Source organism: Anguilla rostrata, chromosome 1, assembly GCF_018555375.3.
Source record: "Anguilla rostrata isolate EN2019 chromosome 1, ASM1855537v3, whole genome shotgun sequence".
Lineage (NCBI taxonomy): Eukaryota > Metazoa > Chordata > Actinopteri > Anguilliformes > Anguillidae > Anguilla > Anguilla rostrata.
In genome coordinates this window covers 55,763,036-55,786,816 of record NC_057933.1, presented here as the reverse complement: position 1 = coordinate 55,786,816, position 23,781 = coordinate 55,763,036, and the positions used below count along the sequence as shown (strand labels likewise).

The following is a 23,781-nucleotide window of genomic DNA, read 5'->3' as shown; positions in this document are numbered from 1 at the left end:
ACTGAAATACAGGCCGACTGCAAACGGCCAGCAGAGAGCCCTGGTGGATTCCCGCGTGTGGTCATGCCGTGGCACCTGGCTGATGCGAACAGCAGAGAGATCTCCTGGAAGGCTGCTGCGGTTATTGCGGCCATAAAACAAAGGACGGGCGGCGGCGGCGCGCATTCTCCGGCGTGATGGATGCGTCTGGAACCCCGACGCGATAGCTGCGTGATATCCTGTACAGCGCGCATCGCGTGTAACTCCCTGCAGATGAACTCCAGCGCCATCCATCACCCAGGACCAAAGAGCCAATGAAACAAGCTGGAAATCACGCCAAACTGCATGGCTGAATTTCCAGCAGCTATGTTGGACAGTGCTGTTTATGATATATCTCCTCCCCCCCCCCCCCCCCAAAACCCCTCAAATGGAATTTACTGCTTTAATGCGATGCAACGGTGTTCCGCTCAGAAAGTAAGAAAGGTCAGCTTCCATTAAGCTCTTCTCTCCTGTCGGGTGGTACGGCCCTCTGACCCAATCGGACCCGGGTCCCGTTCATTAGAGCTGTAGAGGCGTGGTGCCACGCCGGAACCCTGCGCTGCTCAACCCTGGATGTTTTATGTACACTTTAATGGCCTTCCCTTCATTCCTTCCATTTCCATTCCCTGTCCAACATAAACCAATTCAGACTGAACGAATGCACTTCTCCTGCTCAGTCCACGCTGGTGATGGTTTAATGAGCGCAGTGAAGCGTTCTGTAGCATTACTGGCATGTAGTACAGGAGTAAGCACATAAACTGACTGCACTGCTACGCTGCCACACGAGCCAAAGCAGCGGTAAATTATACTGAGGGGCCATCCTAAGCATAATGACACCCCACCTCAGACTTCTGACACTGACAAAGGAAAAACACAGCAAATTCATTCCACTGCTGTTTGATAGTGAAAGTCCTCATGGCAATGGTAACATGGCACATTTAAAATAAACTTGATTTGAACATGAAAAATAGAAGCAGGTCGTTGAGAATTATAAATCTGGCAAGTAAGATCATTGGCAAACAGCAGATAATATCTGCAAGAAAGCCGTAAGCAGTTTAAGTTACATTTCTAATCCTTTATATTTTTATTTTGAATTGCTTCTATCAGAAAGAAGATGCAGACAACCAAAGGCAACCAAGAACATTAAAAAAAATATATTGCATACCAAATGCAATTTGCATACTGAATTCAGGTAATTAAAGGTATCATAAATGAATACATACAACTGAATTTTGTACTGGATTTTTATGTATTATTCATTATGGGTGATGTGCAATAAAAACCTGTGTTATTTATGGTGCTGAATCCTAGACCTATGAGGCAGCCGTATATAAATTTTAGCTCGTCATGTGAAGGTCAGAATGCTGAATGAGATTCAAATGTGAATGGTGATTGGTTAAGTTTTTAATGTATGTACGTTTTAATGTGATGCCGAAAAAATAAATTCCACCTAAGTGTGGACAATAAAGTATAAAGTCAAAGTCGTAGACCAGATTCCCTTACAGTGGTAGTGATGGACTACAAACAGTGCAAGAAGAAAATCATCTTTCAACAGTGTGTACTTGTCTGTATGTACAGTAAGAACTTATAAATACAGTAATATAATTTGTACATGACCAAGAATTTCAGTGGAGATGAGCCTGTTGTTTGGGAAACTCCTGGGCCTGTCTCTAAAGCTCCCTGGGAGGTGAGCAGGACTGGAGAACTGTGCTGTGCCGCACAGAGAAAGAGAGAGAGAGAAGGGGAGAGGGAGAGCGAGAGAGGAGAGCTAGAGAGAGAGAAGGACAGAGGAGAGCTAGAGAGAGAGAGGAGGGACAAGCAAGCAGTGTGGACGCCATCTCAGAGGCAAACACCGGGACACCGCCACACACAGGCTAGGCCCCGTGCCACACACAAAGGGGGATAAGGTTACTCTATAAATAATAAACGGAAGCACAGAAGAGAAAGAGAGAGGGAGAGGGAGAGAGAGAGAGAGAGAGATGGATGGACGAGGTCAGCTGATGCATCTCCTGCCTGTGCTGCGCATCACTGGCTTTCCCATCATCTGCGCTGTGCCAGCCTGGCTGTTTACGCGCTTACAAATGAGGCACATCCATATGGCAGAGAGCACTGGAGAAACATCTAGTGCTGTCAGGGGGAAGTCTACTCAGAGGGTGTGTGTGTGTGTGCGTGTCTGTGTGCATGTGTGTGTGTGTGAGCGCGTGTCTGTCTGTGTGTGTGTGTGTGTGTGAGCATGTGTCTGTGTGTGTGTGCGTGCGTGCGTGTGCGTGTGTGTTTGTGTGCATATGTGTGTGTGTGAGCGCGTGTGTCCGCGTGCGTGAGGGCCTGCTTCCCATCAGCCCCCAGCAGGGAGCAGTGTCTGATCCGTGAACCCTGACCCCCCCAGCGCCGAGGGCTCAGTCGGATTATGGCGGGCGGGGCTCCCGTAACTCGGCGACGGGGTCATGTCTCAGTCGCAGCCCCGGTGCCCCCGCGCCACGCCGCCGTCTCCGAGGCCGCGGGCGGAGCGGCCGAAAGGCTTTCATTAGGCGCGGGCTCGGGCGACCCCCACGCTCGGCGCGCTGAAGGGCTCTCCAGCCGTTTGTTTGGGTGGAGCACAGGAAGGGGATCCTCACAGAATCACAGTGTGAGCTGAACTGGGCCTGACCCACGCCCCAGACACACGTTTCTGTTCATCAGTAACAACAAACAGCCACTATTTAAGGTCACGTGAAGGTCTGTTTACCGTTTCTTTATGTGCCCTTTCCACAAGCCACTAACCTGACCCTTGGCTGGTTTGGGAAGGGCTGATCAAAGACCTCTAGCAATGACTTCCACAAAGCACTGCCTTACAGTAGTATCCACTTCTAAAATTATGCCAACGTCAGGAGCAGATTGAAAAAAAAAAAATGTCACTCCATCCTACGGTTAAAAAAAGCACGAGATTTATCGCTGTGCCAGTTTTGCTGCCTACGGACGTGAAAACCATTTCCCAACTATTAATTATTAATTCAAATGTACATCACGTTTAAAACCTATCAATACTATCCATTATGGTGTGTATACATTACACTGTGTATAGAGTATCCCACATCCTTTCGGTAAAGCGGACAGGATGCAAGGAGATCTGATCGTCCGAGCTCCTCCTGCTCGCATTCATCAGTCTAATACTCCTTTCTGATATCCTGCCCTGTAATGCGTTTGTCTAATACGTCTGCATTAGGCCGGGGAGGAGCAGAAGAGGCGGGCCTGTCGCTGCTGATGGAGGAGCCACGGCCGCGTGCCTGCAGAGCCCTCGCTGAGCGGAAACTCTAGATCCAAAATGGCGGGCGCCCAGGGACAGGGCTTCAGAAAAAGAAGAGGGATGTATGCGTGTCCCCCTCTCCGGACCTCAGCCTGCTGTCCGCAGTCACTGCCGGCCTTGGGCGGGCGGCAGGTTCAGGGTGGCACGTGTGTGTCTGACATCCTGTCGTCTGAAGCGTTACTCCGCAGTCAGCTGCAGACAGAGCGCTTCCGCTCCGAACCCCAGCTCCGCGGTGGCGGGGGACTTTTACAGAGTCCGGCGTTTAACGACTTTAGCATCCCTTCCTGCAGGCAGCTGCTAGGGGAGGAGGGCAGCGCTTAGCGCGGCGGATCAAAAGGGGGCGTGCTGTAAACAGCGAAGGCAGGGGACCATCACATCTGAGAGGAGGAGAGGAGAACGCTCTCTGCCTGTGACGATAAACAAGAGCCTAACTCTGAGATAAGCATCTCATTAGGCCACAGCCAGAGGGGGCGTACGCACTTACTGGGCTCCAAGTGTGTGTGTGTGTGTGTGTGTGAGAGACAGAGAGAGAAAGTGTGTGGGTGTGTGTGTGTGACAGAGAAAGTGTGGGTGCGTGTGCGTGTGTATGTGTGACACATAAATATATTTAGAGTGTTGATGTGTACAAGTGTGTGACCAAGTATATGAGAGGATAACTTACTATGTGTGTGACTATGCCTCCTTTGATCTGAATGACAGCTACACACAAGGCTATCTCTGCAATGAATCTGGCCACAGTTACTACAAGCAGCCAACTACAAATCGAATGAATGATTTTAATGGCAGCTCTGAGTAATGCTAAAACTAATTTCTTTAGCAGCTTGAATCACACTACGAGCAGAGAGATACAGCCTGACAAGAGCTTTGGCAGCAATAGGACTCCAACTGCATGTGTGTTAATGTCAATGCAATTCCGCCCCACTGGTTTTACAATGGTGACATAATAACTTGCATCTGCTGTAATGGCCAAGCAAAATGCGACTTTAGGCTGCCACCGCCATCAAATCAACAATTACAGCACTGACCTCATAAATCAACACGTTGCATATGACACCGGACCTGCCACAGTCGCAAACTCAGCAGGTCTTACACACGTTGACCTGTGTCTGATGCTGACAGAGGGAGAGGGGGGGAGAAGTGAGGGGGGGTGAGAAGAGGGACAAAAGAAAGGAAACGAGAAGGAGCAAGCAGAAGTGAGACTGAAAGAAAGGAGGGAACACAGAGAGAGGGAGAGAGAGAAGGGGGGTGAGAAGAGAAACCAAGGAGGGATCGCAAAGAGAAGGACAGTGGTAAAAGAAAGAGTTAGCAGAGAGAGGAGGGGCGAGGGGTTGAGGGGAGGGTAAATGTGAGACCTGACTTCACCGCAGCAGGTCCCACTACAGCCCACTTCACGCCTGGACAGGTGTCAGGACCGACCCGCCGGGACACCAATCAGCCCAATTAAGGCATTCTGGGCGCTGATAGAGTGAGAGTTATGAGAACGGGGCCAACAGGGGGCCCAGGCTGGTTTAAGGGGAAAAGCACTGCATACCAGCAAGGTGAACGGGGGGAAAATACCACTATGTCATATTCACATGAAGCATCGACTGGAGCTTTTATTATTTCCTCATATTTGGCTAACTGTAGTGCTGAAAAGCGTAGGGCATCAGAAAACACTCCTCAGCTTTATGCAGACGCAGGGACACAGCGTCCCAGGCTCAAAGTGAACCGAACTCTCATAGCCTCTCTGAGCTCTAAACTTAGCACACACACACACACGCACACGCACACACACACACACACACACGAGCAGCTTCGCAGGGTTAATGAATGGCGTTTGGCTCTGTGCGCACAGTAGAGCACAGCACAAAGACACAGGTGTGAAGAAGTGCAGGGGAGGAGATGGGCTCAGTCACAGCTGTTTAACATTGCTACCGGTACACATTGCGGTTTCTGCACAGGCCACGCTGAATAACAGGCGTAGGATTGAGTTTCCTCGCACCCCAAAACGACATGTCCTGGGGAGTGGAGGGAATAAGAACACCACCACCCCCCCCCAAAAAAAAAAACTCCACACTCAACCTCAGCACTGGAGGATATGGGTGGGACAGGGGACAGACACTGCAGCGCGTTTAACAAGACCGGACCTTGAGGCAGCGCTCTGCTCCAAAAGTGACAGCTAAAATTACAATCTGCTCACTTCAGCTCCCTGCACTTTTATTTTTAGGTTCCTTTTTTCTACTTCAAACCACTTTTCAGATGGAACGAACAGACCCTCAAATCAGACCATTGTGGCCAACAATAATTACCTTGTGTTCAGTGTAGCCAAAGGAGACAGATTGGGGAGAAGAAAGAGACAGAGACAGCGAGAAACAGAGAGAGAGAGAGAGGGAGGGAAGAAATAAATAAAGCGTACAAGAAAGAGACACCCTCCTCGCTGTGGTCATTTGTGCAGCAGGTTTTCACAGGTACGAAACACATTTGTGTGGAGCGCTCATTCATTCACACCAGTGACTATGGACAAGTAAAGGCTGGTGGGCTGGAATGTTAAGGAGGCATGGTCTGGCAGGGGGAATTCGTATAGAAAATCATAAAGTAACAATGGCTGTATTTGTGTAACTGACAAGTTTTTGCACATCTTAAATTATACCACAGAGAACAGAGTGAGCACAGTTTCACATCCTTTCCACAACCACCAGGGGCTAATATCTGAATGCAGCTAACTAGCTAAATAGCTGTAAAATACTGATTGTATTATTGTATTTATATAGTTCAAAGATCTTTTTTTATTTCAAGGAGCAGTGGCCTGTGCCTCCTTTCCCGGGGTGGAACAGCTTCCACTGTTAACTGTGTGTGTGTATGTCTGCGTGTGCTTCTGCGTAGGTGTGTGTGTGTGTGTGTGTGTGAATATATACATGTCTTACAGTATGTGAGTGCTGAAGCACAGACCTGTCTGTAGGTGCCCTCCATCAGCGTGTCCAGGTTCTGCAGGGGGGCGGGGGTCTTGTCCTTGAAGCGCGTCAGCAGCCGGCGCTGGATGGCCCGGAACTGGACCGCCCTCTCCGCCAGCAGGTCCTGGTACTTCTCCGCGCTGACCCGCAGCTGAGCGCACAGACAACCCCACATTCAGACAGACAGACAGACAGACAGACAGACAGGGAGGGAGGCGTTCCCGGACGCGGCCGTCTGGTTGCGTCCCAGGCCGGATTTTCCATCTCCTGGCGCTCGGGTGTGGTTTTTATCTGACACATGGAGCGGATTAGGGGCTGCGGGGAACGTTAAAGCCGCTCTCCACTCGAGAGCGTATCAGGTGTGCCGCGCGCGCGGCCAGCCAAGGGGCCCAGCGTTCGGTACATGTCAGAGACGAGGGAGGGAGGGGAAAAAAACAACCCACGAAAGGGTTCTGAGAAATACACTTCAGCCTGTTCTGGCCGGCCGTCTCCGTCCTTTCGGCATGAACATGGCGCGGCACAGAAGGGCAGAGGTTGTTTGTGAACAGAATGTGGACCGGCTGTGAAGTACCGCCATTCACAACACCGTCAGTGAAAGTGATGAGGACATACTTCTGAAAACCTCATTTGGCACGGAAAGGGGCTCCATTTTTTTTCTGCTTCGTGAAAGTGATTCTGAAATGTGTCAGGTGCTCGGTGATGTCAGAGTGGGGGTCGGCTTCATCGAGAAATAAAAGGAGAATGTGATTGATCGCCTCAGTTATGGTTGGAAAATACTCTTTGCATTATAATGCTATTTTTTTCTATATCAGGAGTTCATAACTCTTTTCATCTTAAAAGTCCTAATATTAGAACCTTGTTTGAGGCCCTTTTCTGAATAAGCAGTTGCTATTGACATGTCTGTCTCTTTGTCCAAATAGGAATAAAAATGAAAATGATTTTGTTGCGTAGACATTCATAATCTATATCTATTCATTAAGAGTGCTGGCTCCCGTCTTTCCTTTCTATGTAATATATTAGTACACAAAAGAAAGGGCAAATAATAGTGTCATTATATAATGGGTCTGGCTATTAAATATATGAAAAACAAAACTTTATGAAGAGGAAAAAAGACATTTTTAAACAGGAAAACAAGGAGGTCTAAGCAACTGCTTATTGACTGAGCATTGTTATGTAACAGCAGCAGACAGCAGGTGTAGACACTCAGGGACAGTTTTATGCATATTACACAGGACTGTCTGCACCACTCCCATACTGAGGTTAGAGATGAGACAGACAGAACACAGCCCCCAGGCATTCCGGCATGCAGACACACCGCCAGACTTTTGCAATGGCTACTCCTGTTAGCGGGAAGCTGTCACTTTCTGTGGGGGTTCTGCGCCCTTGACTTCTAACGGCTTACTCTGGGGTGTGTCAGGTACAGAGGCAGAGGAAGATGTTTGTGTGTGTGTGTGAGAGAGAGTGAGTGAGTGTGTGTCTGTGTGCGCACAGGTGAGTGTGTGGTGAGTGTGTGTGTGTATGCACAAGCGAGTGTGTGTGTGTGTGTGTGTCTGTGTGTGTGTATGCGTAGGTGAGTGTGTGTGTGTGTGTGCTGTGTGTGTGTGCGGAGTGGGTGTGTGCGACTGTGTGGTGTGCAGCGAGCAGTGTGCTGTGTGTGTGTGTGTGTGAGCTGCAGTGAGGCGAGGTGTGTGGGGATGGGAGGAGGAAGGCGAGCTCACCTCAAAGTGGTGATCCACAGCCTGGAAGTACTCGGACAGTGGGAGAGGGCCGGAGAAGCTGTTGCGGAAGTCTTTCACTCCCTGCTTGGCGAAGTGCCGGTCAAAACGCTGGACCAGCTCACTGGCCACCAGCCACATATCCTCAAAGCTCTCACTCTGGATCCTGTAGCGCTCTGTGTGTGTGTGTGTGTGTGAGAGTGTGTGAGAGAGAGAGAGAGAGAGAGAGAGAGAGAATGAAAGATTGAAAGAGAGAGAGAGAGGGGAACAGGGTCGTTATTGGCTCGTTGTCACTCACTAACTTCCATTCCTCTGATTCCGGTTTGTTTTAAAGGCTTTCGGAGAAAAAGAAAAACCATTCATCATTTCCTATGGAAATAGCAGACATCGCTTTTATTATTCATTTCACATCTCCCTGCATATCAAAGCTGGCTGGCCTTTTCAGAAATGGTACGTCAAACGGATTACCCATCAGCCATTACTCAGAGAAAACAGGTGAAACCTGCCAGTGCATTCACACTCCCACATGAGGACCATGTAGTCATCTGTGTCACCAATCACCTCTGAGTACTGCAGAGTGCAGGAACATCTGGACTGTAAATCGATGCCAGCAGTGAGTGAAAAGTGAAAATGGCTGTGCTGAAGCTGGAGTTAAGTGTGCATGATATTCCTTCCTGCCGCTTCCATTCCAGTGCCAGAGAGAGGCTCTTGGCCCAAAGCTTCAGTCTGGGTTTTAAAGCCGAGCTGGAGGAAAGGAGAGGCCACCTGTTCATGCTGTATTACCTTGTAAGGAATTACAGTGAAAGGGATGAGGTTATTGCCTACTTGGTCTCTAACACATTCAAATGGACTTGGGGCTGAAGCGTCTGCCTCTGATATGCATGCGATAGAAAAGCGTTTAGCTCTGTAAGGTGCACAAAAAAAAAAACAATTCCAACCCACATGCTGTGAAACGCACCCTATGGCTTTTACAGGAAAGTAAATTACACTACAAGGCATGTGTAATGAAGATATTTGTATGCATTTTACTCTCTAAATGTGTCTCTGCATACAGGTTGTACCTGCGTGTGTGCGTGAGTCTGTGTGCGGGTGCGTGTGCGTGCGAGTCTGTGTGCGGGTGCGTGTGCGTGAGTCTGTGTGCGGGTGCGTCTGCGTGAGTCTGTGTGCGGGTGCGTGTGCGTGAGTCTGTGTGCGGGTGCGTGTGTGTGAGTCTGTGTGCGGGTGTGTGTGTGCCTGTGTGTGTGCGTGTGAGTGTGTGCGGGTGCGTGTGCGTGCTTCACTCACGGGACGTCTTGGAGGCCAGCACGGTGACTTTGGCGCCGGCTATGAGCTGGAAGGCCAACGCGTTCCCATCCCTGTCCTCAGACTTCTCCAGGAAGTCTTTCCCACGGCCGGAGAGGAGGAAGAGAAAGAGAAGCACAGCACGGTTAGCTCAGCCGCCGGGCCTCAGCGCCCTTGTCCTGCTCAGAAAAAGGTGAGTGCTCGCAGCCTTGTTTTGACAAATCTACAAGAGAGGATGACAGACAGAGATACGGCCTCCCTGTAGTCCTTATCTACCGCCAGGACGCCATGGAAGGTGAACCGCGCACGACGCCATTGTTCTTTATCTCCCCGGGGCTATTTGCTTACCACACAAGCGCAAGCTCAGAATTTATTTTTATTTCTCTTTTGTTTTTTGTTTTTTATAATAAAAGGGCAGAGACGCGATTCCTAGGAAGAGATATGGGTCCTCCCAGAGTGAGGCAGGGATGCCAGCAGCTCTGCAAAACCTCTCATTCAGGGACAAGAGGGGACCTAAATAAGAACGTCACAGGCCTTCAAACATGGCATTTGTTGTTTCTTATATATTATAATGTCAAATGTCAAAGAAAGTCATTTAAAAGAAAACATACTGTGCTCCATCCAATGCATTTGATTTGCACATGCACATATGATGAAAGTAACTACAATGGAGCATGTGCATAGTAGTGCAGACCATTTTCTCTCATTTATCTTTCGGTCCTGCACCAACCAAGATTAAAAGTACATGTTACATTACATTCATTTGGCAGATGCTTTTATCCAAAGCGACGTACAACAAAGTGCATTTCATGGTCGTAGACAACTGCTGAACACGGGTTCAGTAAGGTACAATTACTTATTTTGTACAGCTATTTCTAGCCGAGAACAATGAACACTATTCTGGTCTAACATCTGCAAAGCCAACTAGGCAGAAGAATAAGCTACAGTATTAGGACAAATACAAATTACCAAGAAGTGCAGGGATGGGGCAACATGTAACAAGTGACAGGAAAAAGGGTTTTTTTTTTTTTTTTTTTTGTGACTATATCGTTTTGAAAAAAGCCATTACAACAAGCTTATGATCCTGAAACATATTCTGACAGCATTACATGATCTTTTATTTCCGGTCGCGTACCATTCTGTATTTTCTAGCATGAGCAGAAATGACCTTTATGAACTTCCCATAGGTAGAACATCGGAAGTTAAAAAAAAAACTTTAAAAAACCACTGTATAGACCCACGTGTTGATCCTGACATTGTAGCTGTACACCCAAACTTCTCAATGTTTTTGTATTAAAAATACAATGATTAGGATGTGCTTCACTGCGTGCTGAAAGAGCAAAGCCTATGCTTAGATTTTATGGCCACTTAAGCATGACTGAGGCTCTGAATCCAGGGAGCACCATTTCCCTGTGTGCTGTGAACAGGTGCTCTCTCTCCCAATCTCACCAAATATAGCACACACCTTCTCTTCATGGACTGGACTACCAGGGCATGGATTCAATGGCAGGGATTCAATCAACATTCAGCCTTAATGTTGACTTACTAATAAATGCAAGCCTTAGTCCGTCCGTCCCCCGTCCCCCCCGTCACACAGTTGAGCGAGTTCATTGTGGTGGTACTTGAACTCACTGAACTGTACCCGTGCAAAACAAAACAAAAACAAAAAACAAACAAACAATAGCAAAACACTTGACAAACGCTGATTGAATTCAGCCTTGCGCTGTGGAACCAGTGGTGTAAGCTGCAGACTCTACCTGGGAACACCTCGTTGAGGTTAACTGGCGGTTTGTTGGTGTCTACTGTGATCTTGAACTGGGCGTTCTTGGAGGCCGAAGACAGGCAGCAGGCCAGGCGGAGGGGCAGAGCGAATCTGCACTGGGCCACCCTGGGCACCCCTGAGGAGAAGAGGGACGATGTGCGGTCACCACATGGATGAGAGCGTTTGTAAAACACGTTCCAAATAACTCAATGACAAGTCGACAAGAGGAACACTGCAACTGATAAAATTACTATGGGGGGGAAGCTTACCAAGAGCAGAGTGCTTTCACCAATGAAAACCACAGCATACAGCTTTTACTGATGGCATGTGCGCGTATAGATGTATCCATGCACATGGGGTAACGCAAGGTTACCAGTAAAGTAAGGGGTCTTAGAACAAAGACATCAGAGCACACATTCCTCCAGAATAAGAGCTAAAATACTCAGGAAACTTGATTTTGTTAGCATATGAAAACATGGCAGCAGAGAGACAGGGCTGTAAATTCTGCCCGTATCCTGGCAGTGGTCTCCGTATTGAATCCAAGGCTCTGGGGCCTGCTGCTCCTCTTATTGCTCTCTTCAGTGTGTGACTACAGCTTTGTCCATCAGGACAATAAATTAGCACAAGACCAAAGGATTCTGTTAGAAGCATGGTGAGTTTCTTGGAGCGGACTCTTTGAAGTGTACACGACAGTAAAGTTTCTCGTGTTGTTTGGCTGCTGTCTCTGAACTGAATTCAGTGGAGCATCTGCAAAAACCCAAGGAAGGTGTGTGTACAGAAGACAAACACATTTCATCTAGTGTCTCTACACACTTTTTTTTTTTTCCTTCCAGTTTTCAATTTCTGGCTCCAAAAACAGCGACTAATTATGGAATGAAAGTGGCCCATCGTAAGTCTTCTCAAAATTCCTGGTGCTGCCATTGCCAGAGAGACCACTGGAAAAACACAGCTCTGGAGTAACTCCTATACCCTTCCACTGGCCTGCTAGAATCATTTGAGTGAGAGATGAAGAGGCAGAGGACAAACTCTCCAGTAGCAAGTATTAGTTGCCAGCAGTTTACTAATCCTTTCCTGTTATGTCTGGACAGGTAACTTAACCCCCTTTCTGGAAGGTTTACCCTGCACTGCTCATTTGGCTTTATTACGGCTGGAGTGTAAAACTTTCTTTCAGTCCCTTCTTTCTCGCTTTCAAGCTTTAAAATTAAATATGTATGCTCAAGATACTGTCAATAGTACCTCCTTTCAGTAAACAGGGTTTGTGTCTGGCAGTGAGACTGCTTTGAGGGTTGATGTATGTATGTACTCATGTATGACCAATTAACACAGAGACTGCAGGAAAAGCAGAAGAAGCTTGTTTATGCACATTTCCCATCATCCTTTTGCCAATGTTGTCTGGACAACGACTGATGTTAAACCACTAATCACAGCACAAGGACTTTTTCACCATAGAAAAAAGATGTAAAAAAAAAAAAACGTAGATGACCCTGCCTATGGAGAGGGTTCATGAAAATCACACATATCCAGCCAGATTAACATAGAATCACTATGTGACTTTACTGCAGCATTCTGAATGTTATCTTATCTCTACGCTATTGCAGAAAGTTATGCGTTGTCCATCAGACATTTTAAACTTTTTTCCCCAGCTGTCAATGGCGAATGTGGCCTGGACATTGACAGAGAGTCCAGACTGACAGTCCAGGATCTATCAGAGTAAAGTGTTTTTCCCTCCAGCGTATGTAGCTAGCGTTTGCTCACATTTCTGAGGGAAAGCGAATGTGGTCAAGGAGGCCCCCCTGCCATAAATCTTCCTGATGCAAAACCTAGAACATTTTTCTTCCACCATGGTGAACTTTTTACCTGAATCCCCAAAAGGAACAAGACCCCTGCCTCAGTAACCCAACCTGCTGTCTGTATTCTTAGGCCACAGTAGTAATTTACCTTCTGTCTGCGACGGTCACTCACCTGACCAGTCCCCCCCCAAAGCTACATCCCAAGCCTCAAATGGCTCTGGGTTTCCTCCTGCCAAGTTAACTTGTCCCTACTGTAATCAGCACTGACTGATGACAGCAGATCTAAAGATTTACAGTTCTACCTGAATTCCCATCCCTGGCTGCAGTGTGCTGGGAGAAGGCCAAAAGGAGATTAGAGGGCAGACGCAGGTCTATAGCGAGGGCATTGGAAACAGGAACAGTAACAGAAAATTCATGGGCTGGGGCTGCTCTGATGGAACCCCACATGCCGGTGATCCCGGGCCATGTCCGAATAAGCGTAAGCACTTGCCTACGATTGAGAATACAAGTAGTACACAAGTTGTATACTTAATATTAGGCAAGTGGGCTGGTTTGGACATGGCCCTGGTCCTGGCGGGCCGTAGGGTCGACCAGTTTTTGGAATTAAATGAAAGAGAAAGAAATAGCAGCTCTAGACAGTGGATCATGGAGCACTCAGACAGCTGAGCCCTCTACAGATTCTGTTTGGTCACCCTTGGTGCTGGTGCACCCAGGCTGTCGGTGTCTTTACTCTATGGGCAGCTATGGGGTTTCTATTGCCGAAAGCCTTCCTATATGGGTGTGACCTAGACAGAACACTACTCACCTGCTGGGTTCAGCTCTTCAAGAGTGGCGGCAGCGCAAAAAAGAAAAAGAAAAACTCAATTCAAAATGTCTTGGGCACAGAAGCATAGTGGGGGGAAAACAAAAGGAAAGAAGAACTGAACTTCAACAACCGCACGACTCAAACCACAAAAGACACAGGGAACCATGACGACATGCGGAAATATGAAAGGAAAGACGAGATTTCATCTGCACTGAAGCACACAGACAATGCATTAGGTTCGTGAATTGCCTTCTGTTTGGTATCCTCTATTTAATGGTACAGGTATTTAGGACTGTTCATTTCATAAGAGTATGTGCCTCCCAGAATGCAGTGTGACTACAGTGCCCACCAAAATTATTTATACCCTTGAAAAAGATGAGCAAAGGCAGTAATACAAACAGGAAATTAAATCTGTAAGAGTACTTCTGGAGGTACTACTACTGTACGTCATATAAATGACAATCAAGATATCCAGCCAGAAAATTGTTGTCAGCCACAAATTCGTCTACATTTCAAACTGGAGAAAACACCCCAACTGATCTAAGATCAGATTACCCACCCCTATTCTGACATCATAAAATGCAAGAAAAAATATATGCCAGGGTCAATGCTTGAGTGGGACTCTTCCTGTGGACACACATGGGTGAGGATGTCTGTTACTGACAGATGGTTAGATGGCCTATGGTCATTAGAGCACTCATCACTTTCATCAATCTCTGAATTCAAGCAGGCACTCAGTGGAACCACACAAAAGCTGTGTCTTGCCTGTACAGCCATAGCCCTCTATCTGTCTACACTGTCTACGCACAAATAAACTAATATGCATTCCACATATAGATGATTTCCTTTTTCGAATGCATCCATCTCTACGAGGGCCATAGTTGGAGACTCAATGCGTCAAAGGTCAAGGAGGCCTGGTCACCCAGGTCCCCTAAGAAGTGCTCTTTCACCCAAACACCTATTCTGTGCAGGCTGCCAGAAAACGAATCATCAGTCGTATTCAATTGATGCTGTGCGCTCTGCTTTTAACAGCACAAAAAAAACAGAGAAACACAAAGCAAGGTAAAGTGCAGAAAGTTCCGGGAAGAGCTTGAACAGCAAGCTGCGGCCAGGAGGCTTTCACACTTAAGTAAGCGCGTGAAACATACGCTGCTCGCTCAGATTGTGCATTTCACGCCTGGTTAGCTCCGATGAAATGTAACATCTCTCCCTGGCTGTGTGCCGCCATCTCAACAGCCAGAAAGGGGAAGCGAGGCACCCTCCATGGCAGTGATCCATGCACACACTCACGTCTACCGTGAAACGCGTCGTCTGCGTGTGGCCAACGCAGGGGAACAGTGGGTCGATGGAAACGCCTTTCCGTTTGAAAACTCGGTCCTGCTCTGCCTGGAGGAACTGATGGGCAGGTCTGTGTGCGTAGAGGCCACAGATTTTCAAAAAGAACCCATATACAATATGAAATACACTACATGACCAAAAGTATCTGGACACCACTTGGTCTGAGACATGAGTTTTTCATGGTTTGGGCTAGGCCCCATTGTTCAAGTAAAGGCAAAAGTGAAAAACTAAGTCTTGCCTGAGTAGTGCTTCTTTACATGTAACAAACTTTTGATTTGTCCTGCCGATTATGTAGAAGTGAAGTGAATTGAAAAACACACTCACTGCCTGCTCCACTACAGGGCCCACAGTCAAGTACGTGGTCTTGACAAAGCTCCAGTCTACTATGTTCCAAAACTTATTTTAGGTTCACCCCAAGGGAAAATGTGAAAATAACCAAAGTGAGAAAACTCCCATCACCCTAAAATTAGCTGGCTTACATTGTTTAATACATTAATTACTCCCCACATTTATTACTATTCCTGTTACTGATGACATCATTATGCACTGGCAATACAACACCCAGCCTTTTTTCATGCCAATTAAATGGATTAGATTTGAGCTAAGACACAGAGAGGGAAATCCAGAAAAAACAAAGAGAAAGATACAAAGAATGAGGAAAGGAACTGAGAGGTTGAGGGACAGGGAGAGAGTGAGCGTAAGAGAGGAGAGGAACTGAATATGAGAGTGTGAGTGTGTGCGTGTGTGAGAGAGAGAGAGAGTGAGAGAGAGAGAGCACACGCTGTATCACTGAGGGGGAGACAAAGCAGAGCAGCCGCTACTGTAAATCCCATTAGGGGGCGTTAAAACCTGGTAATTACGAGTCCGAGACCCAGACATCCGAGAGTGAGGATGCCCCGGGCAGGACACCTGCATTCCCCACATTCCTGCTTTCATTGGAGAGCCACTGAGGCCAGCGTCAGCCAAGATTAATGCGCCCACAACATGAATAGAAAGCGAGGTTTTACAGGGCTGGGGTGCAGGAGGATCCTCAAACCGTGAAATCACACACAAAGGAAACTTAATGACGAGGGGGGGGGGGGGGGGGGAAGTTGGTCAGAGTTTTGGCTTGTGAGCAGACAGAATTCTTTTCTCTTCCCCCACGACAAACTATCAAAGGAACTGAAGAACTGATGTTATACGGTCAGCTGTAGGGAGGCGGTCGCTGATCGGAATGGGAATCGCGAGAGGCGTAATCGTGTGACAGTGAGAGCCGTAGGAAACTGAAATCTCACATGAGAATGAGAGCCGTTTAAGTTTCAGTGTCATCGCAAGTGACTGACGCATGTGTGAGTCCCGCATTTCAGGCTCAAGAACAGAAACCGTGATTAACGGGCGAGACATTTCAGAGCTGGCGACGGAAATTTCCGGACAGCGACGGCGCTTGCGTTCAGGTCGCGGGCAGGTCGAGGGGCGCGTGATGGATCAGGGTTTAGGGGTCAAACGTGGACCGCGGCGAGCGCGTCGGCCTGAGGTTCCACGCTCCGGCGGCCATTAGACACATTTTCACCCCATAAAATAAACACACGCACCGCAGACCCCAGTCAGCCAGAGCCACCGCTGCGCGCCCAGCTGGGCCAGGGTCTCAGGGAACAGCGCAAAGCAAGAACCGCTAATTCATCACGTCTCAGCCTGACACTCAGATAAAATCAAGAACTGCAAAACAGACATCCATTTCATTAATGTTTTTGTCTCTGCAAAAAAATCCATCTATCAAACATGAGCCTCTCGAATTGTGAAGGTAAGCTGTGAAGAAACTACCCATAAGCCAGTCTTCTCAATTGATGAATTACCTCCACGCAGTGGTAAGTCTCTTCTGTAAGAGACTGATTGAGAAAGCAGTGCAACGGAGGATGAAAAAAGGCAGAAAAACATTCTGCATTTTTTCCTGTGGGCCCAAAACTCATTTTTACATCTGTCTTGGAAAAATAAAAAGGGAAAAAAAAGACAACGTGAGTAACTATTTGTCGTTTGGCATTCTCACACAGTCACAGTAAAACCAAGCCAAGGCAAACAGTTTGGAAGCGGAGCTCTTTTCTCTCAACAGACAGTAAAGTCCCTAAGCCAACACACATGCACACACACACGTACGCACACACACACACACACACACACATGCATGCACACACGCACAAACACACACACACACACACACACACACACACACACACACACACACACACACACACACACACATGCATGCACACACGCACAAACACACACACACACACACACATACACACACACACACACAGACAGGCGCATACACACGCGCACACAGACAACACTCACAGACAGTTTGTTTTTTCCATTCTTTCAAACCAAGCCATTCATTTTTCATTCAGCTGGTGTAAACAGAAAGGTACATATAAGATGTGTAAATGGGATTTGGACATTCTACTGAGAAACAAATGAGCATTTCTGCACCAGATGACAGAGGCTGAAGCAAATGCGCTACGGCTTGTTAAATAGACCATTGTTCAGCAACAACAGAATGATTACTAACCGCCATTTCTTCCATTAAAAAAGAGAAAAAAACTTTCTGGGCTCAAATGGTCATAAGACACAGAGAGGAGGAGGGTATAAAAAAAGCCCCTACGTTAAAGTCGCTCTATTTTTGGACTTACAATAAAACTGGCCAGAATTTTCCTAGCCTTTTCAAATTTAATGCTCTTTTAGGAACCTTTCCACATACGGCTGCCAAAATAGACACAGTCCAAGGGAAACAATAGCACAAATGCTTTTTTTGCCTTTTAAAAAACCAAAAATCTCACGACAATTTTATTTTAATAAAGAGGGCTTTTGTAAGAAGAGAGGCTAGCTCATTCCAGCAGTAAATGCAAGCTGCTAGCTGATCGATGCATTTCCATGCTTTCATGTTTGACTGTTCTGTGTGGAGCATCTGTTTATCAACCCATGATTCAGCAAAGCTTAACCCAAGCCCTGGGGAGCCCTGCCTTTCCTCCCAGCTGCGCTCAAAGCCAATTAAGTTCGGCTGAGCCGTTAATCGATTACTGCTCTGGATGTCACACATAAATTATCTGTTTGTTCTTAGTTCTTTTTAGATATGGGCTAGTGGAAAGGTTCATGTTACCAGAACACAAACAAAGATGCTTCTTTGATTCATTTCGATTAACCCAAACCCCTTATTCCCATGATTAATAGAAAGGTATTCAGTGAGTTGATCAATGGGGCGGTACTCATTCAAAGGGCAACTCCAAAGCTGTTGCGATGGCAGTTATTTATAAAAATGAGAATAAACATAATCTTTGTATAAGCACAAAAATACCTCTAAGAGCACAATTATTTCACAATTGATTTATGGAAGATTATGTGTAGAGATACAAAATACAGATCGGCCTGTGATGATTTGCTTAATTACACATCATTACTGGAAACAAAAACATGCCTGCACCGCGTACTCCCATGGCCAAGACTTGGAAACAAAGACGGACAAACCTGTTCATCCATCAGTTTATCCATCTATCCAACTGTTACTCCAGACAACACTACAGCAATTGTTCAAGGCATAGGTAAAACCGGCACGCTTTCCAATCACAACAGTACTTCTGTTACACTGTGACCCTTTTTGACACTGACAGTTAGTCAGTCTTGTTCATGTTTCCCTGGAATTCAAATATATTGGCGAGACCGTTGGGAAGTCTTACTCAGAGCACACAGGGGTAGTTTATCTGCACACAGGGTGTATATGTGTGACCTGGGGGCCTGGTGTAGGACAGAACAGGTGTGATGTACTTGTGGGTGTGCTGTAGGACAGAACAGGTGTGATGTACCTGTGGGTGTGCTGTAGGACAGAGCAGGTGTGATGTACCTGTGAGTGTGGTGTGATGTACCTGTAGGTGTGCTGTAGGACAGAACAGGTGTGATGTTTCTGTGGATGTGCTGTAGGACAGGACAGGTGTGATGTACATGTGAGTGTGCTGTAGGACAGAACAGGTGTGATGTACCTGTGGGTGTGCTGTAGGACAGAACAGGTGTGATGTACCTGTAGGTGTGCTGTAGGACAGAGCAGGTGTGATGTACCTGTAGGTGTGCTGTAGGACAGAGCAGGTGTGATGTGCCTGTGAGTGTGGTGTGATGTACCTGTAGGTGTGCTGTAGGACAGAGCAGGTGTGATGTACCTGTAGGTGTGCTGTAGGACAGAGCAGGTGTGATGTGCCTGTGAGTGTGGTGTGATGTACCTGTGGGTGTGCTGTAGGACAGAGCAGGTGTGATGTACCTGTGGGTGTGCTGTAGGACAGAACAGGTGTGATGTTTCTGTGGATGTGCTGTAGGACAGGACAGGTGTGATGTACCTGTGAGTGTGCTGTAGGACAGAACAGTTGTGATGTACCTGTAGGTGTGCTGTAGGACAGAGCAGGTGTGATGTACCTGTAGGTGTGCTGTAGGACAGAGCAGGTGTGATGTGACCTGTGACGGTGGTGTGATGTACCTGTGGTGTGCTGTAGGACAGAACAGTTGTGATGTACCTGTAGGTGTGCTGTAGGACAGAGCAGGTGTGATGTACCTGTAGGTGTGCTGTAGGACAGAGCAGGTGTGATGTGCCTGTGAGTGTGGTGTGATGTACCTGTAGGTGTGTTGTAGGACAGAGCAGGTGTGATGTACCTGTGGGTGTGCTGTAGGATACTGCCACATTTCCTCCTAGGTCAGCTGGGGGGTACTGCCCATTCAGGAAGGCGGAGAACATCACTGTGGTTGTAGCTCCCGCACCTGAAATACACACAGATCTCCATCAACAACAGCCCAGCCCATTAAACCATAGCTCTAACCACTGAACCACAGCCCTTACCACCAACTGTACATCTATGCACTTCTGACCAGTACTGACAGCATTTACTGGGCCCCAAACCCCAGCTCTGCCACACTTGTATACACACAGCCAGTCTTCTCTAGAACAAAATGGCCTCACACACTGGCTGAGAAGAGCAGGCTGGGGCAGGTGGGGAGGGGTGATGTCTACATTCACGATGTGACCGCAGTTCACATTTTTGCCCAGTGGGGAAGTATAGCCAGTGTTCCAGCAGTGCGGAGATGGCAGGCATGGGCACAAGCTGGCAGAGTGGAAGGCTTTAAGCGGGCACATAAACTGGGCTTATTTTATTAAGACACACCACAGACACATTAGACTCCATCCAAAACCACTGCAGCCCATTTACTGCTTAACAGTGTCGACGGAGAGGACAACGCAGATACGTACACACACACTTCCACGCCCACACAAAACGCCTTTATGTTCACCAGGCCTGTCCAGAAACAGAGCGTGATGATTTCAATACTGCTGTCCTCCCCAAACAAGCCGTGTGGGGAGAAGAGACCTCGCACTCCACATAAAAAAGGAAAACGGCACCAGCACAGACGGGCCATATTTCAGCTAATGCGTCTTCAAAAAGCCTGCCAGACTAGAGCAGTCAGACAGAAGTTCCCCTTTGATGATGAGTGTTTGAAAAAAAAGAGAGAAGAACTTCACCATACAAGAAGTTGGCTTCCAGCAAAAAAAAAAAAACATTTCATGCCTTATATTTATATAACTGTACATCCACACAACCTGAACAGGTGACGGACGTGCGGTTATTAGTGGGGAATCGGTGCTACTGGGTAAGAGCAGTTGAAAGCCCAGAGAAGGCTTCTGTTCCTCAGCCTGTCCTGTGAAAGACGCTCCATTAATGACCCTGGAAATCTGAGCGAAAGACTCCAACAGGCAGGAACGGGGTCCCGTCCATCCGTCCGTCCGTCCGTATCAGCCGGGCCATCGCACGGGCCGCGGGCGCTTTATCTGCGCCCCGTCAACTCCCCTGACAGGGCGATGTGGTGGTGGGGGGGGCATTAGGCAAAGAAAACCCTGCTTTTAACCTTTACACCCCAGCGCATTTGACAAACACGCTAAAGTGAGCTTTCCAGCCACTTGGCCCTTCTCTGCGAGAGGCCCGGATTACTGCTGACACCATTAGTGGACGCAAAAACAAAGGATGAGCCCCCCCTCCCTTCCTGCCCTCCTACTTTTAGTGGTTGTGTAAACCAGAGACATCTTAACCGACCCCTTTTGACCCTTCCTGACCTCTCTGTCAGGCTCAGAAGTGTCTGGGGTTTCTGTGGAGCCTCTCACAGGCACATTCCTGAGACGGAATATATGGGGGGGGGGACGGGGGGCAGTGCCACCCTCTGGTCTCCTTCTGTCAGAAGAGAGCCTTTTTTTCTGCTGCTACTGGCCACTGATTCTGTGGGACGCATGCAGGGTTACACCTTCACCACTTGGTGGAGCTAAAAAAAAAAACAGACTTTGGGCTGCATCTGATATTCTTGATCAGCAGCCTCTGGTGCTCAGTGAGGCACTTGCGACTTGACTATTCGAACAACAAAAGGTCCATTCATTCGTGGTTATCCCAAGCGAGAAAACTACCGAAAAACAACAGGTTCAATAAGGTATATTGCGTGTAAATCATTCACTCTCTGATTTACACACAGTGCTCTCTTGGCCCTCATCTACAACCAGGTGTACTACAAGAACTGATGCAAGTTAAGCGCTGCTACATAATTTCCATGCAAAACGGAACACCCAAATGTTCGGCCCAGAGTAGGAAAAAGAGAAGTAGTCATAACTCAAACTGTGCAGCTTGGTCCATTCTGCATCATCTGTAGTGAGGAGGAGGCTGTAGGCTGGCTGAATGGGTCTGAGGGCACTTTAGCAGGCCTAGCGCAGTGCAGCTGTTACTGCAACAGCAGGCTTTGGAGCGTACGTGCAGGCCGTACGGTGGACTCGGGCGTCTTCAGGCAAAGCTGCAGACATTACTGAGGAGGCGTGGGCCGAATACAGGAGCAAGAGCCCAAGGCCCTGAAATGGTCCCCACAGGGGAAGACGGCCTTTCTCCTTTAATGGAGGAAAGGCTGTTTTCGGATTTTGAAACTCCTTTGGCTACGACATGGATAAACTCCTGCTTTGGGGTTTCAGTCACACTTAATTCACTGTTTCCCAACATCAGATAAGCCACACCCCTCTGATGAAGCCCGATGAAGGGATAGTTCCCCAACACTCTCCGTCTCTCTCGCTGTCTCTCTCAGTCTCTCTCTCTCCATCAGTTTAACTCAAATAATTGTTTCTGACATGCAGAAATACATATATCGATATGTTTTTTGTAAGGGGTGGTACTGAACACATTTTTACTCATGAGAACAGCATGTCAGATGTAACTCGCCACTATTATCCGACTGCCTCTGAACTGGCACGATTTGCAGGGCTGCAGAGTTTCATTTTCTTATTTGCATTAGTGCATCTCTGGCACCAGCAGTCTACACTATCAGGTGTGCAAACAGTTTTTGTTTCCTAACACAATGAATAAACAATGAAAATTAGAGTAATAAAATCATAATAACACGATAATAACCAAGCACACAACTTCACAAACCATCTAATTGTAGGAATGTCAAGACATATTTGCCTATTCAATGTCCTAGGAGCTACAGCAGCTCTCTCCCTCTCCACCTCCGGCCCACTGTTGACCACTTTTCAGAATCTTCAAAGGGCAATAAAAGAAAGTATGGAGCACTGGGTCTTTGGGTGCCATCTGAGAATAGTAAAAAAAAAAACCAATATTGCAAAACATGGACTGTTCTCCTCGATGATGTATCCCAAGCAAAGCGAAAGGCGGGAAAACTGACGAGAGCCCTTCCTAATTACAGAGACACACGGCGAAACATCCCAGGCCAAAACATCCAAAACATCCCAGGCACCGGCGAGTGTGTGGCCAGGCAAGAGCGCCACGGCTCCTTGAGAAACTATGCCAGGAATGCCACACGGCGGCTAATTGGTTGATTGAATGCATTCCCTGTGATGAAATCTGTGGGCTGAAGAAAGAGATGTGTGTGTGCGTGCGTGCGTCCATGCATGAGTGTGCATGTGTGCGTGAGTGAGAGAGGGAAAGAGAGAGAGAAAGACACACCAAAACAGAATGAGAGAGAGACAAAGACAGAGAGAGAGTAAGTGAGAGTGAGTGAGACAGAGAGAGTAAGAGAGAGAGAGAACGGTTTTATGTTCTGTGCCAATGCAAATCATTCCCATATAGCTATAGCTAAAAAAAAAAGCACGGAGGTGTCTGAGGAGCCTTTGTTCCCGGGACCGTCGTCATGTGAACAGCGCAGGGAGACGTGCCGGTTTCTGACAGCAGCGGATCAGCTCGGCCTCGTCTCATTTTCGGCCAGAACGTGCCGGAGAAACGACGGCTGACAGCAGGAAGCCGGTCGGGCAGAGCGCAGAGCCCAGAGCCCAGCTTTCACGGGAGAGCCTTAACGGTCTGGAGAGATCAGTCCGCGCTGCTCAAAGCTAAAGAAGGGGGATGATCCAGACTGTGTGCTGCAGCCAAGAGGAGACATGTGAAAATAATAAACACTGAAGATAGCTCTCTCTCGCCAGGACTACGTTAAGGACCGCGTGAGAGGACGTGTGCGTCCGTGTGAGGGTATGTCCGTCTGTTAGCCTACGTGCAGGGAACAACTGCCAAATTGCACTTTAAAGGCTATTTTCGTGAAGGGGGGAGTTGACGTTTTGAGGTCACCTGAAACCCTAAACTCCTGAGAGTTAAAAAATAAATAAAACCTTCGTGTCAATACCGGAGAAGTGTAGTTTGTAATTAATGTAATGATGCATTTGCTTTGGAGTGGGTTGAGTCAGCGCAGTACACCGTCTGAGTCGCTGAGGGTTTCCACTGACCTCGGAACAGTCCTTCACCAAAGGTCTGAGAGCAAAGGAGTATAATCACGCACACAAAGGCCCTATGTACTTACCCAAAGTAACAGCATGCACGTTAT

The 23,781-nt window shown here is 47.6% G+C and overlaps 1 protein-coding gene across 4 annotated transcripts in view; it reads right to left on the bottom strand.

Annotated features, from left to right (window-relative positions):
• bbs9 (Bardet-Biedl syndrome 9) overlaps positions 1-23,781 on the bottom strand; it is a 177,104-nt gene that overhangs the window by 112,728 nt on the left and 40,595 nt on the right. For 3 of the 4 annotated variants that reach the window (XM_064343356.1, XM_064343381.1, XM_064343365.1), the window contains exons 14-19: positions 19,588-19,692; positions 13,585-13,599; positions 10,985-11,125; positions 9,231-9,326; positions 7,950-8,122; positions 6,230-6,382 (exon numbers count right to left, since the gene is read on the bottom strand). In XM_064343356.1, coding sequence (XP_064199426.1) covers positions 6,230-6,382; positions 7,950-8,122; positions 9,231-9,326; positions 10,985-11,125; positions 13,585-13,599; positions 19,588-19,692 — 683 coding nt within the window. The remainder of the gene's footprint in view (positions 1-6,229; positions 6,383-7,949; positions 8,123-9,230; positions 9,327-10,984; positions 11,126-13,584; positions 13,600-19,587; positions 19,693-23,781) is intronic. The other variant, XM_064343375.1, reaches the window with a different exon arrangement.